Consider the following 17,153-nt stretch of genomic DNA (forward strand, 5'->3'; position numbering starts at 1 on the left):
GCGCCCACGGGCGCACGGGACCCAGCGGTCTGCCGACTGGTTTTGGATGCGCCTCAGTGGATCACCTGTAAAATGGGGATAACGCTAATTCCTGTTTGGTAGGTCGCCATTATGTTGTAAAGCCTCAGCAAGGAGCCTGGCGAGTAACTATTTGTCATCGCTATTTGATATCCCCGTGGCCTTGGAAGAACTGATTCAAATCCCTGCCTTCTCGCAGATGAGGACGCTGAGGAAGAGGCGGAGAGCGCGTTACCCACGCTGGCCCGGCAAGATAAGGGGAGCGCCCGGACTCCCGGGACAACGCTCGGCCAGGGCACTGGTGGGATGGAGTTTGTGAGAATACACAGTTAACTGCGGTGCTACCGCCGGTCACGCGCAAAGTGGAGAACCATGACCTTGCTTGGAGCGCTGGCCCGGCCGGGTACCCGCGGCGCAGCGGCAGCGCTGGGAGTGGGGCGCGGCGGGTCCGAGAGCTGCGGCTGGTGGGCGGGGCCGATGGAACTCCGGGCATGTAGCTGGTCGGCCGATGGAGGGCGGAGCCTCGTGGCGCGGTCCTGGGGGCGGGGCGGGCTTGGGAGCCATCAGCGACGGCCTTGGTGCGGGGCGAGCGCGCGCGGACCGCACACCGGCCGCGGAGCCGCCATGGGCCCGCTGGGCCCCGGGCGCCGTGCAGCGCGAGCACTGGCCTGGAGTCAGGTGGGCAGAGCAGGACCGGGGTTAAGGGCCTGGCAGGGAGCGGGGGCGGAGATGGGCCTCCGGAGGTCCCGGGGAACCTGACCCGGGGTTGGGCTGGGGTCCCGGACTCTCCAGACGTCAGGCAGATCTGGTCGTCCCATCCGGCGTCCGCTGCGCGCGGAGACGGGGTTGCTCCGAGGAGCAAGGGGAGATCCTGTCTTCGCACACCTTCTTCCCGCTCTCTTGGTCGAACCTCCGGCCTCTGTCTTGGGGAGAGAGAGCAGAGAGAGATTGCCCTTCCCATCCAGGCCTGAGGGACTGGCCCTTCCGGCCTCGGGAGGGTACGGGAGGGAGGGCCGGGAACCCAGCCTTCAGTTCCGAGAGCGGACGGTCTTTTCGCGGCCATCAGATTTGTTTACATGTTTCCCCCATCGCTCTGCCCCACCTTCCACTCCCGGTGACGGGGCACAGAAGTGCCCGCCTCGGGAGTCGAGGGCTGAGGAGGGGGCTCAGGCGTTTGATCGATCTTTGGGTTCTCAGGGCCAGACGGGGCGCCTTCCCCAATGAGGGGGCACAGTAATTCCGTGTTACTCACAAGGGGGAATGACAGTGGACCGTTGTTGTTTCTTAAGTAATGAGTAACTACCCAAGTTTCCTTCCTGTCTGCTCCCAGAGTGACCTTGTTCAGGTCGTTTCACCTCTCTGAATCTGTTTCTCCACTGGCAAAGTAGAGCTGACTGAATTGCTTTAAAATGTAATTGTGGGGGTGCCTGGGTGGCTCAGTGGGTTAAAGCCTCTGCCTTCGGCTCAGATCATGGTCCCAGGGTCCTGGGATCGAGCCCCACATCGGGCTCTCTGCTCCGCAGGGAGCCTGCTTATTCCTCTCTCTGCTTGCCTCTCTGCCTACTTGTGATCTCTGTCTGTCAAATAAATAAAAATTTTTTTAAATAAATAAATAAATAAAATGTAATTGTGAGGGTATCTGGGTGGCTAAGTCTGTTAAACTTCTGCCTTCCGCTCAGGTCATGATTCCAGGGTCCTGGGATCCTGCCCCGATTGGGCTCCCTGATCCTGGTTCTCACTTTCCTCCCCACTGGTGCTGTTCTTTCTCTCAAATAAATAAAGTCTTCAAAAATAAAAATAAAAGGTAATTGTGAGGATTGTCTGAGTTCATATTTAGTGTGTGAATTCAGGTAAAGGGCTGTGTCAGATCCCAAAGTGCCCCTGCCTCGTGTCTCCCCTTCCCACTGGTTTTTGTTTTGTGAGTGGCGGTTCCAATGGACTTGTTTGTTTTTCAGAATTGAAGCTACAAGATGGCTGACCAGGACCCTGGGGGCATTAGCCCCCTCCAACAAATGGTGGCCTCGGGCACTGGGGCTGTGGTCACCTCCCTTTTCAGTAAGATCTGGGGAGGTGGGAAGGGGACAGCTGGGGACTGGGACAGGCCAGAGATTGGAGGCGACTTGGTCCTGGGGTAGGGGTCAACGGTGGGGTCCTGAAAGGAGCCTTCAGACCTGCCCTTCTTCTCCAGTGACGCCCCTGGACGTGGTGAAAGTTCGCCTGCAGTCTCAGCGCCCCTCGATGGCCAGCGGTGAGTGCCTAGACTTGGAGCCCAGAAGGGGCCTGGGCAAAACCAAGATCTCCCAGAGATGGGGTCCCTGGGACAGGTCGGAGGGGGGGGGGCCCTTCTGACTTAAGGGACTGTCTTGTGTTTTAGAGCTGATGCCTCCCTCCAGACTCTGGAGCCTCCCCTACGTGAAATGTGAGTTCCCCAAACCATAGGGAGCTTGTGAAAGTCCAGGGCATAGAGTGGCCCAGTCTCCCCAGGGGACCTGAGTGCTCACAGCCCTACCACACACTTCCAGGTCCTACCAGCGAGCCCTGTGTCCTGAACAAGAATGTTCACCTGGAGACCATGGCCTGTGCTGGCCTCCAAGGGATGGGACTCACCCCCCTCCCTGCGGGGTCCCAGGGCAGTGTCCTCCTAATACCCTCTTCCCTTCCCCAGTGCCCTCCTCTCTCCGATCCACAGGGAAGTGCCTCCTGTACTGCAACGGGGTCTTGGAGCCCCTCTACCTGTGCCCGAACGGTGCCCGCTGTGCCACCTGGTTTCAGGACCCCACCCGCTTCACCGGCACCGTGGTGAGGAGCGGCTGGGCCCCCGCCTTGAATCTGAGTGCTCTGGAGGGATTCATTTCGGTCGGGTGGGAGACCCAAGGAGGAGTGGGTGGTGAAAAGCAAGTAGCAGTAGCCGGGGCAGCTTGGGAAGGGCTCTCCGGTGGAGGTGGTACCTCTCTGTGGTTTGAAGGGTGAGCGGGAGTCTGTTGGGAGCTAAATGGGTGATTGCACGTGTGCTGGCCTGAGGGGCTCTCGCCTCCCAGCAGGACCCAGGGCTGCGGGCGGAGGTGAGGGCATCAGGCTGGGGCCCAGTCCAGGTGGGCCCCATCACAGGGCTCATTCGCATTCCTCCTCCCTCCTTGTGGGCTGGTGTCTGTGCGGCCAGGACGCCTTTGTGAAGATCGTGAGACACGAGGGTACCAGGACCCTGTGGAGCGGCCTCCCAGCCACCTTGTGAGTCTCCCAGTCCCGCACATTGCTTTTCCCTGCTCTCCTGCTCTGATCCTTTACTCTCCTGTCATGGTGGCTGGGGTGGGGGCGCCTGGAAGGTTGGGAGCCTTTGGGAGTCTCAGCTAACGTCTGTTCACGCTCCCAGGGTTATGACTGTACCGGCCACTGCCATCTACTTCACCGCGTATGACCAACTCAAGACCTTCCTTTGTGGTCGAGCCCTGACTTCTGATCTCTACGCCCCCATGGTGGCTGGCGCACTAGCCCGCTGTGAGCACAGCCCGGGGGCCCTTGATCTCTCTCTGACCCCCAGCTCTGCCGGAGCCCGGTGCGGGCTTCCAGCTCTAGTGTCTGGCAGCTTAGGGATGGAGGGATCTCTTGGGCCCCTAGATCCCGGGAGAGGCGGTGTCTATCAGGCCCTGTGAGCTGACCCCTCCGTACTGTTCCCCTGCAGTGGGCACTGTGACTGTGATCAGCCCCTTGGAGCTGGTGCGGACAAAGCTGCAGGCTCAGCACGTGTCCTACCGGGAGCTGGGATCCTGTGTCCGAGCTGCCATGGCCCAGGGTGGCTGGCGCTCACTGTGGCTAGGCTGGGGCCCCACTGCCCTTCGGGATGTGCCCTTTTCAGGTAGGAGTTGGATGCGGGGGGTGGGGTAAGGGAGCCTCTGGATGACATACAGGTGGTCTACAGTGTGGTGACTTTGAAGTTGCTTTTCTGGACCTTGAATATCTCATCTGTGAAATGGGTTCAGCGGGTGGGGTAGTCACCCAGGTTTCCAGGAGAAAATTCTCACGGAGGATCTGTCACAGAAACTGGTCCGCCACAGACAGTCCTCATTCTCCAGAGGAAGGGCTCGTTGCATTGTGCGGGGGTGAAAAATGGGAGGTTTGAGGCCACCCTGCTGCCCTTCCTGACTCTAATGAGTGTTTCCCAACATCCCCAAGCCCTGTACTGGTTCAACTATGAGTTGGTGAAGAGCTGGTTGAGTGGGCTCAGACCAAAAGACCAGCCATCTGTGGGCATCAGCTTCGTGGCTGGCGGCATCTCAGGGACGGTGAGTTGATTGGGCCCAGACAAGGCCAGTGCGTGTGGCCTTGGGAGGCCCGAGAGTTGTGGGAGGCGCTCCAGGGAGACGGGCTTGGGTAGCTCCCTCTTGAGGAGCAAGCTCACCCTGCCTAGTGAAGCCCTAGCTAAGGCTGGCAGAGCTCGGCTGGACACGAGGGAGGGGGTCCTGGGACCCGAGACCAGCCCTCTCCCCACCCCACCAGGTGGCGGCCATCCTGACTCTACCCTTTGACGTGGTGAAGACTCAGCGCCAGGTCGCACTGGGAGCAGTGGAGGCTGTGAGAGGTGAAGGTTCTGGCTGGTGCGGGGCTGTGCGGGTGGGGACCCAGGCGGGGTCCTGACCTGGCTGTGCCTCATGTTTGCAGTGACGCCCCCACGCGCCGACTCCACGTGGCTGTTGCTGCGGAGGATCCGGGCTGAGTCGGGCACCAGGGGCCTATTTGCAGGTGAGTGTGTGTGTGTATGTGTCCAAGCTCAGGAAGGATTGGGGCCCCCTGGGGTCCTGACCTCTGACCCTAACCCCCACTCCCTTTGCAGGCTTTCTCCCAAGGATCATCAAGGCTGCTCCCTCCTGTGCCATCATGATCAGCACCTACGAGTTTGGCAAAGGCTTCTTCCAGAAGCTCAACAGAGAACAGCCTCTGGGCTCTTAGAAGGAGCTGGGGGACAAGGACCCCATCTCTTCTGTGGCTGGGGGGTGCCGAAGGAGACTGAGCCAAGTGCCTTGTCCTCAGCACTGAGGGGAGGGGCCTCATTTCCCATCCCCCTCAACTACGAGTCCTAGGGGTAGGGGCTTGCCCCACGAGGCCTGCCCACGCCCCTTCCCAAAAACAGCTTTATTCCTGCTGTTTCTCATTCCCAAGCCCCAAGGATAATCACTTTTCCACCACCACCACCCCTACCCCAAGTTCAAGACCAAATCTGCTATCTGTCCCCTCCCTTGCCACCGTTTCCCTGTGTGTTTGCTGTAGCGGGGGTCTGCTCCTGGGAGCCACCAAACCCTGGGCCTGGTGTAGTCTGCCCCCCCCCGTCCCTGTGAATTCCTTGAATCTAAAGACGATGAACCTCTCACTAGCGCCTGTGACTGCGGGGTGGGGAGGGGTCGGGAGGAGGAGGACTTGGTGAGTGGTTTGCACAGAGGAGGCCTGGAAGGGACCCAGAGGTTGGCTCTGACGACCCAGGGTATCCACAGAGAGGACACCCTGCCAACTTAGAGCTGGGTCAGGGTGAGGACCCAGAGTTGAGGGGGTGACGGGTAGTGTTAGAGCCACGGGGGAGGGTGGCAAGACCTCTCCCCACGGATACCCTCCAAGTGACAGCAGAGGGCGGATGCTTCACTGGGGGTGCAACTCTGGGCCAAAGCTGAATCCCTCAGGATGAGGAAAGTCTCAGAGAACAGGGCCCTTCCAGGGCTGGCTGCCTCTGTCCCACCCTCGTGCTATTCAATGTCTTCCCTGCTGGGGGCTAATCAAGTTACTAAGAGCGTCAGGTTGAATGGGGCACCGACATGTTGTGGTCTTTCCCTGGACAGGACAAAAGCACCCCAACTTCCTCAATCGTTCTGACCAGTTTGCTCCCGTGGGGCGCACACCCGTGGTGTCTGGTCTACCATCACCCCGGTTACGGACCCAGCATGGGCTCTACTGAATTGCACCACCTTAGGACAGCTCCCGGTCCCAGCCCCCCACAGACAAAGTTGCCCTCAGTCTTCTGGTTTTTATTTGCTGGATCCCCTCAGAGCCCCTGCCCTGGGGCTGAGGACGGAGTGACTCTGGGGCATACACAGGGTCAGACTGGAGAGGCAGGGGGGTGGGGTGCTGAGGTTGGGCCATCAGCTCCTGAGGAGGGCGGTGGGGGTGAGCGAAGAAGAGTCCGGTAGGAAGCCAGCCAGGTGCCAGGGTCCCCAGAAGAATGGTACGAGGTTTCCCCGGGCACCCCGTAGCCTGTGGTGCCCCTGTGTCCTGGCCCAGGCAGCTTCCCTTTGCAGCTCCTGCTCCCTTGGGCAGAAAGTTAAAACGGGCAAGAAGCAAAGGGTGCCTTTGGCAAGAGACCCATGGCTGGGTGGCCAAAGTTCTCTGGAAGAGTGGCCTGGATTGGGGGACTCTGTGCCTGTATCCCTGGCAGGGGGGGCCAGCACTGCCCACGCCGCTCCTCAGCTGGGGCTCAGTGCCGGGCTGCCCTCTGGACTGTCGCTCACCAGGCACTCGTTGGATTTGAAGCTCGCCAGGGACTTGCAGCTGGGGATGGAGGCCAGGGAGCCGCAGAGGCCCAGCATGGAGGGCGTGGGGTCCTTCCCTGAGGAGAGAGGGCGGGTGAGGCTGAGCCAACCGGTCTGCCTGTGTGTGAGCTGGGGAAGGGGAGTGCAAGCGAAGGTGAGGGAAGGGTAGCCCTCAGGTCAGCACCCCCCCAACTCCCCCTGGAGATTTTCCTCATTTCTGGAGCATTTGGTATTTTCAAGTAAACCAGGGTAAGCAGCTGGCCATGCCATGCCCAGTGCCGGGACACTGTATTGTAATCGTCAGTTTATGTCTCTGTCTCCCCCTGAGGTTCATCCTCTCTGTCTGTTTATTAAACACACGGTGAGCACTTGTTCCGTTCCAAGCACTGGGGATACAGAGAACGGACGAGACACGGTCCCTGCCCTCACGGAGCTCACAGTCTGGTGGGGGAGACAGACACACAGACAATCACAAACACAGTGTGGTGGGGTTCCACGTCCACAGCCTGCCTTGTCTCAAAGAAGATCTAAAGTCATCCAGAACAGTGTGGTGTTGGGAAAGAAAAGGCAGGAGTCCAGGCCCCAGGAAAACTAGGGTAGGGAACCAAGGTGAAGCCAGGGGAGGGCAACACAAAATGCATGCGTTGAAGTCCCGGACATTCGCTTGAAGGGAGCCACTAATTTGGCTCTGAGCTTCCTGGCAGCCAAAGAAAAGGGGGAAACAAGGGTCAGGCAAGCGGTTCACAGAGCACATGAGATAAGAGTAAATTAGGCAAATAATTCCCCAGGAACCTGTGAGCCACGGAGCCCCCAACAATGCTACACTGGGGATTAACCAGCAGCCCCGTGTTACTGATGAGCAGGGTTTGGCAAGGTGAAGTGCCGGACCAGAGACTGAGCTTGAACAACTGGAAGAGGTGCTGCCTGGGCTTTGCAGCAGGGTCTGCCCAACACCCCAAAGCAAGCTCTTAAATGCGATGCTAAGCTCCCCTGGAAGGGCTCAGTGAAGGAGGGACTCAGCCAGGGTCACCACAGGCCCCATGGCCTGGCCTCAGCTCTTCTTGAAATGATTTTGGGTGCTGGATTGGGGGGCTCACCGATGGGGCCCCAGGGCTCCTCGTCCCGTTTGCCCTCTCCCAGGCGCTGGGAGTCCGAGCTCAGGCTGGCTTCAGCTGACAGTGGCTCCGTGCTCATGAAACTGTGTCTGGAGCAGAGCAGAGGGCTGATGTGCAGGCAGAGGCCTGCAGCCTGTCCCCAGCCCCCCTACCAGCCCCACTTCCCCAGTAAGGACCTGCACCGAGGCCCAAGCTGAGCCCCGCTGAGGCTTACCTCCGGTACAGCTTGGGGTTGTTGGTGCCCTCTGCCCCACTGAGCGTTCCCAGGGATGGCCATTGGTTGACCAGGGGCGTGGTGAGGTCTTTGGAACCCTGGGCCAGGGGAACGTGGTCACCGGGGATCAGACCTGTCCTGGGATGGGGAGGAGGGGTCAGGCCTGACTAGGAGAGGGCACAGAAGTGGGGAAAGAGGGGCTGAAGGGGTGCTGAAGAGGGAAAGCCATCATGTCCACAGTTTCTGAGCAACAAATGAGGTCTGAGTAACGTTCTGCAGCCATGCTAGCTGATGGAGGAAGTGGGGAGCCGGTTTTGGAGGGGTCGGGTCGCTGGATCTTATTTTGAGGGCAATTTAGTTCACCGGGGAGGGGGTCTTGGGGTGGAGGTGAAGGTTTGATCTAATCAGTGGTTTGATGCTGGCGGTGGGTGGCGCTGGCTGCTGTTATCAAGAAAGCGGGGGCGATGTGGTCGGGGTGGCGAGGACGCGGCGAGGGTGGGGAGCGGGCGGGGAGGACAGGGGTTGGGCGGCGGCGGCGCTCACAGCTGCTCCTGCAGCTCCAGGATCACGCCTTCCAGCTCCCGCTTCTCGCGCTGGTTCTGCGCCGCCGCCTCCTCCAGCTGCAGCTGCAGCCGCCGGTTCTCCGCCTCCAGGTCCTTCAGTTGCGACTCGCGCAGGCGCACCAGCTCCTCCAGGTAACCCTGCGGGACGCGGGTTCAGCGCCGGCGGCGGGACGCGGGTGTCCCCGCGGACGCCGCCCGCCCCCGCTCCCCCGGCGCGCGGCACGCACCTTCTGCGCGTAGACGATGCGGAACTTCTGTTCCATCTTGTGCCATTTGCTGTACCAGCTGTCCTCGTCGGTGACGAGCGGCAGGTACGGGTGCTCGGGCGAGTTGTCCTCGCTCGTACTGCTCTCGGCGCTGTGCCGCTCCTCCTCGTCCGTCAGGTAGTCGTAGCTTGGGGGGAAGGCGCAGTGGGCACGGCCCGCCCTGCCTGCCCCTGCCCGCCCTCCCCCAGCCCCGCACCCACGCACGGCTCACCTCTGGGTGAACTTTAGGTAGGGTGTGTAATCGATCACCACGGGGGTCTTCCCGTCCAGCACTTCGCCCTTGAGACAGAAGCTGGGGGCGGGAGAACCACAGGGTGGGGGGCGGGCTTGACGGGATGGGAGTGTGGACATCCTCGGTTCAACTCCATCCGTCCCCGCCCCCGAGACCCCACCTGAAGTCTATGGCGCTCAGTCCGATCAGCATCCCGGTGAGGACGGTGGCTTCCTCCCGCAGCATGATGGCTCCAGAGTCATAGAAACGTCTGCGGGGGTAGAGGGTTGGGGGTTGGGGGGAGGCTGGGTATCGAGGGACTGACGGTGCCGCAGCCTCATCCGCCCAGGGAGGCCCCAGCCCTCAGGACTTCTCCTGTTGGCTCACTACAAACCTTTCCTAGAGGAAGGAGGTATGTCTCTCCTGCTCACCCTTCAGTGTGGATCTCCCTCAGAGTGGCGCCCACTGTGTCTCCTGTGTACTAGAACGTGTGTTCCCCGAGAATACTCTCCTTGATCCTCTGAACTACCCCTTTCCCACCAATTATGGGACCATTCAGATCCATACAGTCAGGAAACAAGTTCTCATAGTTAGTGCTTGACATACAGAAGGTGCTCAAAAACGTGTTGATGTGAACTCTGAAATATGAGGTCAGACTAGAGATAGAACGGAATAAAACCATCAGGTTGTATGTGACCACTGGGTTGCGGGGCAGGGTGGGGCGTGGAGACACATACTGCCGACTGTACTCTGTTGCAAACACCCATCCTGCCTGTGACCCCTGCCCCTGAGACCCAATCTCTCTGCAAACCCACAGTGCAGGGACTCAGGCTCTGCACACCAGGACTTTAGTCCACGGGTGGCAAGTACAGACTGCTGCCACTGTTTGGGAAGTAGGCAGGGCTCTGTGTCACAGGTCATGGAACGAGTCCAACAGATAAAATGATGCATAGTTGAGGCTTGTTCAGAGGCATGCTGAGGTTAGAGCTGTGCATGAGATCAGTACTGTGGAGTGTTAGAGAAGAATGAATGTGACTTGGAAGAAATGGTGGTGATGCTAAAGGCTGTCTGGGACTGTAAGCTCCTCAGCCAGAGGATAGTCTGGGAGAGGGAGCCTAGCAGGGCATGCTGGGAGTTGTAGTTCAGGGACTGAAGTTTGCTCCAGAAACTTAAGGATCAAGTATGGTTAGGCCGTGAGCTCGCACACTGGGACTTGTGGTCTGAGCTGATGGAGAGGGTCTGACCTGGTGGTCCGGGTGTCCCGCAGAGCTGTGGTGATATATTCTGACATTCGTTTCTCCATCAGTGCTACCCGGATCCATGCCCGGCCCTGGAAAGCACATTCAACTTTACTTGTTGCCCTGAAGGGACTCAGGAGTGCACCATTGGGTCTAGACCTCCTGTGGCTCTTCCACCCAGTGACTGTAGGCAGAGTTGAGGAACAAGGAGCAGGCAAATCCCACCTGTATCCCCTGCAAGCAACAGCTGGCCTGGCCCTGCCCATCAAGGCCCCTCACCTTGGCTCGGGCTGTGCTGATGTTCTCCATGTTCTCGATGCTGCTTACACAATTGTTGGGCACTTTGCTGCAGGCCAGCCGGATATAGTCCCAGAAGCCCCGCTGCCCGTCTGAGCTGAACCAGCTCACTGGACCTGCTGGGGCACAGGCTGAGCCAGGGCAGGGAGGGGGCTCAGCAAAACCAGGGAGTTTGTAGAGGGTCCGTGTAATGGGGCACACACATGCTAAGTATTAACAGCCCCACCTGCACAGAGCTCCTATCCCAAACACATGCGCCCACATACCTGTACACAGAAGGCACGCTAGCATGTACCAGCACGCCCACTGATGGGGCTTGTGTGCACCCACCTATGTGGCCAGAAGAACCCCTCCCCTCTTCCCAGCTGTGTGCATGGCCCAGCCAGAACTGGGGCCAGGATCAATGATGGGAAAACCACAGGAAAGATCAGAGCGGGTGGCTGGAAGCTAAAGCCTGGGAGGGCTGGACAACGGGAGACAGGGAGCTGGGCCCACCTTTGAAGCGGTGGCTGAGGATCTGCTCTAAGATGGCTGCAAAATTCACAAACTCCTCGGATGAGTCATCGATGGGCTCCGCTGTGTATTTCTCCAGCAGCGTTTTCACAGAGAACCTGGCAGGAGGTCGGGAAAGGGGACAGCGGCGTGTCCAGTGAGAAGACAGACTAATGGACTTTTAGAGGAGGGGTGTTGGGCGAAGAGAGGGAGAGAAGGGCAGAGGAGAGGTCATGAAGAGGGAGGTCACGTGGGGAGGCAAGGGAAGGGAGGCGAGAGGCAGGGGAGGCACACAGTGACCACAGAGGTGCTATGACATGGGAGTGATAGAGTGGCAGGCGGGAGACTGATGGACAAACAGGTGACAGGAGAGCTGACAGCCAGAGAAAGGAAGCTTCAGGAGTAAGGTCCAAGAGAGGAAAGAATAGTAGGTAGGCCGAGGAGGCCCTTGGAGTCAGGGGACTGTCCCAGAGCCCCTTCTTTCCTGCCCTTGCTTTGGGGTTGCGTTTTTGATGGGTGTGTGTTGGGGGTCAGCTAGGCGTTCGAAAGTGGGCTTGTACCCCTGCCCGGAGCTATCTTCTGCTATTGCTGGAACAAATTTCCGTCCCTCCCTGGGCAGGGGTGGGGGGTCAGTTGGGCCAGGGCATGTGAGTTGAAGCTGAGCACATGGAGCGTGGGCCTGCAGGGGTGGCCAGGTGGGCTCTTAGCACACGGATGCCCCCCTTCCCCCTTCTCCTTCCCAGCTTGGTCGCCCACACACCAGCTGCCCAGAACCAGGCAGTGCAGAGCTGGGCTGGGGCGGGGTGTGTGTGTGTGTGCATGTGTGTGTGCAGGGTATGGGTCTGACACACACACTGGGTGGGAGGGGGCATTGGCAGCAAATCTCTGGGAGGGGTTTTAGGGGCCCAGACACCTGGCTTCTCAGAGAGGAGGGGAACAAAGGAAGGCGATGGAGACCAGCACCCCTTATCCCTCTCTGCAGTCCTGCTTGGAGCCTCAGCTACCTCTGCAGCCCCTCCCTCTGCGATCTCCACCTGCCACCGCTGCAGTGGGTGGGGCTGGAAAGAGGAGGAGGCTCCCAACCTCCCATTATTGCCCTATTGTGGGCGGCAGAGCTGAAGTGGGGTACCCAGGGATACGGGGGCTGCTTGGCACTGCCCTTTCCCCCGGAAGCTTATCAAGCCCTGTGACGTGCCAAGCACAGCATGTACTCCTCACCCAGCCTTACAACAGCTCTGGGGTAGGTCCTCTTAGCATCCTCCCCATGTTACAGATAAGGTGACTGAGGGTTCAAGAGGTTGACTGATCTGTTCAGAGTCACAGGGCTTGTGAGGAGTCAAGTATGGATGTCTGACCCCAAAGCCCTTGCTCCTTCTGCTACATCCTGGGGCCTCCTGCTGGCTGTCACAATCACCGAGGTCGGGGAGAAGCCCCTGCCTCCTCTGCCTTCCACTCTGCAGGCTCCGGGCCCTTAGCACTGGCCTCTAAGGCTCTCAGGCCAATGGCAGACTGGAGGCAGTCGACCTCCCTCCCTTCTCTTTGGGCTTAGAGCTGGTCCGGGGCCTGAAATCAGAGCCAGATCAAGTGTGGGGTTGTAGTAGGGGGGAGGCAGACTGCTGGGCTCAGATCCTGTTCCCTTGTGATACCCTTGCGGCCTTGGACAAGTCATTTAACCTCTCCGAGACCCAAACGGGAATAATAGTACCTGCCCCAGACTCCAGGAAGGACTGGGAGAAGGAGCCTGTGTATAGCCCATTGGGCAGGGGTGTCGAGGAGCAGGGCCATTCATGGGAAGGTTGGCCCAGCCAGAAGGAGGCTGTGTTTGGGACATTAGCTGGGCCTCATTGTGTAGCACACACCACCCCCCTATCATGGTATTTTCTGGTCATCTGGGTCAGCCCTCAGTGGGGGCCTGGGGCTGGTTTCAGCACGGCGGCCATCTGCCATCCCTCATCAGGGGTGCTGTAGAACTGGCCATCGCCCCCGGGAGCCCCATGGTGTGTTCCCTGTTAGGAGGTGCAGCGGCTGCTGCAGGTTACCATGGAGACAGGGAGGCCAGGGCCCAGGGGAGCCCTTGGCCTGCTAAAGGGAACTGTTCTGGGAGCTGGAGGCGAACCACATGATGGCGATGAGGTGGCAGAGGCCCAAGGGGTTTCTGAGCCTTTACCATGCCCCCAATCACCTCCTAAACTATCCCTCCCATGGAAGCTCTAAGCCCACTTCCAATCCACCAGAACCTCTGGTGCTCTGGGGTATGCCAAAGGGAGATCCCCACTTCCCCAACACTGGGGAAGGCAGGCAAGAGAAAGAAGTATCTTCTTCTCAGGGACAGAAAGGACATCATCAGGGCCGGGCTATTTCCATATGCCAGGCACTGGGCTAGGCTCCTACCGGAATTATGCCGTTACTATTCCAGCATGGCTGTTACTTCTACTGTGGGGAAGATGAGACACCCAAGGCCCAGAGTGGTTAGGAAACTTCCCCATGGTTGCACAGCTAATAATGGAAGAAGTAAGAGCTTGACCTTAGGATCCTCTGGCCCCAAAGGCAGAAAGCTTTGTTTTATGCCACACTGGCAGGATTTGAGGGGTGAGGATGGAAGCGTTGGCCTGTACTCTGGTCTGGGTGGGCCATTGCTGCACTCATTCCTTCTATTCGTTCCAGGCATTTTTATAGAGGTCTGATGTGCATAGCACCGTTCTAGGGACTAGGATATAATGGTGTGAGACAGAGGCAGGATGGCTGGGCGTGTGCTCAGAAACCTGGGAAGGAGCTATGGGAGGCAGGAGCCAGGGCATCAGGTGAGTGCTGATTCCTGGGGGAAGCAGCAGGGCCCAGGCCTGTGTGTAGGCAGGTGGGGTGGCAAAGCAGCTGAGCCCTGCACTTGGAGCACCCTGCCCTCAGAGGTGGCATGTCAGGGGGTGGAAGGCAGCTGGTGGGGGGAAGGGGGTGGGGGGAGTGGTCCTAGAGGGAGAGAGGAGGGCAGGTGAAGCTGAGGGACAGGGGCTGAGCAGCTGGCCACTGGTGGCTAAGGGCAGGGCAGTGAGGGTGAGTCACTGCAGGGCTGAGATGTGAAGGATCACTTCCTGGGCCCCCCAAAAAGCAGATGAATCTTTCCCAACACTGCGACAGCTCCACCCTCAGGGACCAATGGCCCTGCCCTCCCAGTCTCCTCCCTTGAACCCGGGAGACCCAGGCTTCTGCAGTCAGACCCTCAGTCCTTCCCATGGCAGGCCCAATGCCCCTCACTCCTCACTGGGTGGATTCGGGGGCTTTGCCCACCTCCCCAGTTGACCCTGCCACAGGCTGCAGTTGCCCAGAGATGGAGGAGGGCACCGATCTCTGCTCCTGGATTGGAGCATGGGAAAATCTCTCAGGAAGCCCCACCCCAGAGAGGCCAGTCTGACACGGATGGGAGTCAGGGTACGCTTGGAGGGCGAGGGCGCTCACGCTGCTACTCCTCGGTGCTTCCCTGCCCACCCGGCCCCCGCCCCCAACTAGGGAACCAGCCATCCCACCCCTCCCCCTCACACACAATGTCACTTCCTGGTTTTCACAGGAAGCTGCAGTGCCAATTAAACACCCCTCACCCCCCAGGCCCCGGGCTGGGCATAGGCCTTGACTTGGCCTAGAAGGGTAGGGACCAGACCTCCAAAGCCCCTCCCGGTCTGGGCCTGAGGGACAGTGGACGCGCTTATCTTAACTCTGTGCTTCCTCCCTTTTATCCGCGGCTGCCGTGCGTCCTCCCGCCGGCAGGCTCAGTCCGTATCTCCGCAGCCCGCCCCGACGCCTCTCCCTGACCACCCCCCCGCCAGCGGCGCCCACCTGCACACGGTGATCAGGTTCCTACGTTCCACGGCCACATTGCGGGAAGACGCTTTCTTGGAGGACAGCCCCAGAGCCATGGTGGTCTGGACAAAGCTCGCTTCCATCCAGATGTGCGGCCACTGCTGCCGCCACCAGCTGCCCCCCCCCACCCCGCCTGGCGCCCCGGCCCCCTCCCCCGTCGGATCACAGCTGGGCCCTCTGCCCGCCGGGGCCCCTCGATCCCTGCACGGCCATCCCCCTGCCGCTGCTCCCGCTGCCCGGCCCCCTGGCACCCTCCCCCGGCGGCGATTCCAGAGCAAAACAAGGCCGGGGAGGGAGCTCTCCGAGGTGCTGAGCCGGGGCCCGTCACCCCCTCCCTTAACTGCCCGCCCCCCTCGGCCGGTGACGTCAGGGCCCTCGGTCCCCGCCCCTGGCAGGCCGGGCACCAATCCGCAGAGGATGCAGAATTTGGGGGTGGGGGCTGGGGCCCGAGGGAGGGCGGAGGGGGTCCCCGGAAGAGGCAGCGATTGGAAGAAGAAAGAGGGGGCATCTGGCCTGTTCTCCACTCCCACACTTAGGGCGGGGGACCCCTCGCCTCGCGTCTCTGAGTTCCGACGACGAAACTCTTGTTTCTGACCTGTGATCCGTGGTGTCTCAGTTTTCCTCCTGCGGCCGGAGAAAGGAGGTCCTCACCTTCATCCCAGCCCTGCCTCTCCAACTGTTCTGTGTGTGTATCTCAGCGAGGCCGGGGCCAGGTCTACGTCCAGAGAGCGCAGGTGGCCCCTGTGCGCTAACCTAGGAGGCCAAGGGGTAGTCGGAGAGACTGCATATCTGGTGTTTGACTTGTCAGCACCAACGGATGGATTCAACTGCTCCTGGGATGGGGGATGGGAATCCAGAACAAGCTGTAGGAGCCCAGGGCCTGGAACCACTCAGGACAGGGAGACCAGACTGGCAGCTACGGGCCTGGGTTCTGTGGCGGTTCCCAGCAGTAGGACTCATACCCATAGTGGTGCCAAGGCATTGCTTTCTCTCAGAGTCCTACCCCCTCACATCACCCCAGGGCAGCTGGCTTGAGGTTTAACCCCATGGCTGCCAGCATTGCTGCATTGAATCTCTGCAAGGCTAGGAGGGCCCCCACAGCTGATTGCATCTTTTAGGGGGAGGTGAAGGAGATGGATGCATGGTCTGGCTTTCTTGTCCCCCGGTTGCTCTCTCTTCCCTGGTCTCACCTGCTCCATTCCTCTACTCAACCTGTTCTCTTTCATACACTGAAATCCCCAGCTCCTACAGAAATCTTTCTGTGTTGTTTAAGAGGGGGTCCACCCAGTTTCCCCACCTGGCTTTAGAAATGTCCATCCTAGGGCTCAGCTGATACCTAATCACCAACTCTACCCATATGCTAGATTTACTCCTCTTTCCTAGCGTATTGTCTTATGTCTCCACATTGATTCAGATGTGCACCAACATCTGAATATGATCAGCAGGCAGGGAACCTCTGTTGGCACGATCAGAGGAAGAAGAGATGAAAGGACTGTACAAGTTCACAACCGTGGTCTGACTCCCTGGGGGTAGGGCAAAAAGTCCTGGCTTATGGCACAAATCTCATGCCCACTCAACCTCAGCCTCAATTTTTGGCTTCTGGGACCTTAGACTTGGTCTTTTCCCTTCCCCTTTGCCTTTCCCTTCTTACTTCACTTCTAGAAGCCCCTCTTACCATCTTCCTGCCTCCAGATACAGAGCCAATGCCAATCATGATGGCCTTTTGTTTTTTAATTGCAGGATATGTTATATGCACGTAAGAGCACATAAAATACATAGGTTCAGTTTAAAGATTTAAAAATTTAAAGTTTAAATTTACATAACAAACATCTGTGTCATCATCTTAAAGATCAAGAAATAGAAAGTTGTCAAGAACTCAGGATTTCCCATGTACTTCTCCCAGATCTTGTCTTCATCCGCACTCCCAAGAGATAACCATGACCCTTACCTTTGTGATAATCCTTTCCTTGCTTTTCTTAATAGTGTTATCACCTATGTGTCCATCAATAAAAATATAGTTTAATGTTTCTTTATTAAAAGAAATTGCTCTCTTTTTATTCTTTCTATTCTTTCCATATTATTTTTTCCTTGTATACTATTCCAATGCATGTCAATACTACAGTTTATCTAGTCTACCATTGAGGGTAACTTTGTATATCAGCTGGAGCCTAGTAAGAAAAATAGAAACTGTACTGTGTATTTCAGATAGAGGAGATTTAATACAGGGAATCGGTTATACAGGAGTTAGAAGGCTAAAAGCAAAAAGAGAAAGAGAACACCGAGACACCATAGAACTAGTAACTAGATGAAGCAACAAGGGCTGAGGGAACAAAAGAGAAGAGGTGGGATTATTGCAGGACTCTACTCAGGCAGTGTCATCA

The 17,153-nt window shown here is 58.6% G+C and overlaps 2 protein-coding genes across 8 annotated transcripts; one reads left to right on the forward strand and one right to left on the reverse strand.

The window, feature by feature from the left end:
- The first annotated feature begins 295 nt into the window (after positions 1-295).
- On the forward strand, positions 296-5,380 carry SLC25A39 (solute carrier family 25 member 39). Of its 3 annotated transcripts, none has more exons than XM_059148910.1 (12): positions 296-319; positions 1,974-2,073; positions 2,207-2,266; positions 2,393-2,437; positions 2,684-2,817; positions 3,179-3,246; positions 3,389-3,513; positions 3,698-3,871; positions 4,189-4,298; positions 4,513-4,594; positions 4,675-4,755; positions 4,847-5,380. In XM_059148910.1, the coding sequence occupies exons 2-12, from the start codon at positions 1,989-1,991 to the stop codon at positions 4,960-4,962; spliced, it is 1,080 nt and encodes a 359-aa protein (XP_059004893.1). In that variant the 5' UTR covers positions 296-319; positions 1,974-1,988; the 3' UTR covers positions 4,963-5,380. The 3 variants fall into 3 exon arrangements, with proteins under 3 accessions (XP_059004893.1, XP_059004892.1, XP_059004894.1); XM_059148909.1 differs by lacking the exon at positions 296-319 and adding an exon at positions 542-696; XM_059148911.1 differs by lacking the exon at positions 296-319 and adding an exon at positions 542-696 and having other exon boundaries at positions 2,708-2,817.
- Positions 5,381-6,010: 630 nt separating this feature from the next.
- On the reverse strand, positions 6,011-15,111 carry RUNDC3A (RUN domain containing 3A). 5 transcript variants are annotated; one of them, XM_059148906.1, is made up of 11 exons: positions 14,749-15,111; positions 10,927-11,042; positions 10,414-10,562; positions 10,141-10,226; positions 9,078-9,167; positions 8,897-8,977; positions 8,647-8,812; positions 8,400-8,557; positions 7,857-7,994; positions 7,625-7,731; positions 6,011-6,604 (listed from the first exon to the last, which is right to left on the reverse strand). In XM_059148906.1, exons 1-11 carry the CDS (start codon positions 14,853-14,855, stop codon positions 6,462-6,464), a joined length of 1,341 nt encoding a protein of 446 aa, XP_059004889.1. In that variant the 5' UTR covers positions 14,856-15,111; the 3' UTR covers positions 6,011-6,461. The 5 variants fall into 5 exon arrangements, with proteins under 5 accessions (XP_059004889.1, XP_059004888.1, XP_059004887.1 ...); XM_059148905.1 differs by having other exon boundaries at positions 10,414-10,547; positions 14,749-14,919; XM_059148904.1 differs by having other exon boundaries at positions 10,414-10,550; positions 14,749-14,919.
- Positions 15,112-17,153: the final 2,042 nt, after the last annotated feature.

Source organism: Mustela lutreola, chromosome 15 (assembly GCF_030435805.1).
Source record: "Mustela lutreola isolate mMusLut2 chromosome 15, mMusLut2.pri, whole genome shotgun sequence".
Classification (NCBI taxonomy): domain Eukaryota; kingdom Metazoa; phylum Chordata; class Mammalia; order Carnivora; family Mustelidae; genus Mustela; species Mustela lutreola.

Excerpts from the sequence above, each read along its gene's own strand:
- SLC25A39 (XM_059148910.1), top strand. The coding sequence starts at position 1,989 with ATGGCTGACCAGGACCCTGGGGGCATTAGCCCCCTCCAACAAATGGTG. Across the intron at positions 2,267-2,392 it reads GCGCCCCTCGATGGCCAGCG|AGCTGATGCCTCCCTCCAGA; the intron begins GTGAGTGCCTAG and ends CTTGTGTTTTAG. Across the intron at positions 2,818-3,178 it reads CCCGCTTCACCGGCACCGTG|GACGCCTTTGTGAAGATCGT; the intron begins GTGAGGAGCGGC and ends CTGTGCGGCCAG.
- RUNDC3A (XM_059148906.1), bottom strand. The coding sequence starts at position 14,855 with ATGGAAGCGAGCTTTGTCCAGACCACCATGGCTCTGGGGCTGTCCTCC. Across the intron at positions 11,043-14,748 it reads AACCTGATCACCGTGTGCAG|GTTCTCTGTGAAAACGCTGC; the intron begins GTGGGCGCCGCT and ends ACCTCCTGCCAG. Across the intron at positions 10,563-10,926 it reads CCTCAGCCACCGCTTCAAAG|CCTGTGCCCCAGCAGGTCCA; the intron begins GTGGGCCCAGCT and ends GCCCTGGCTCAG.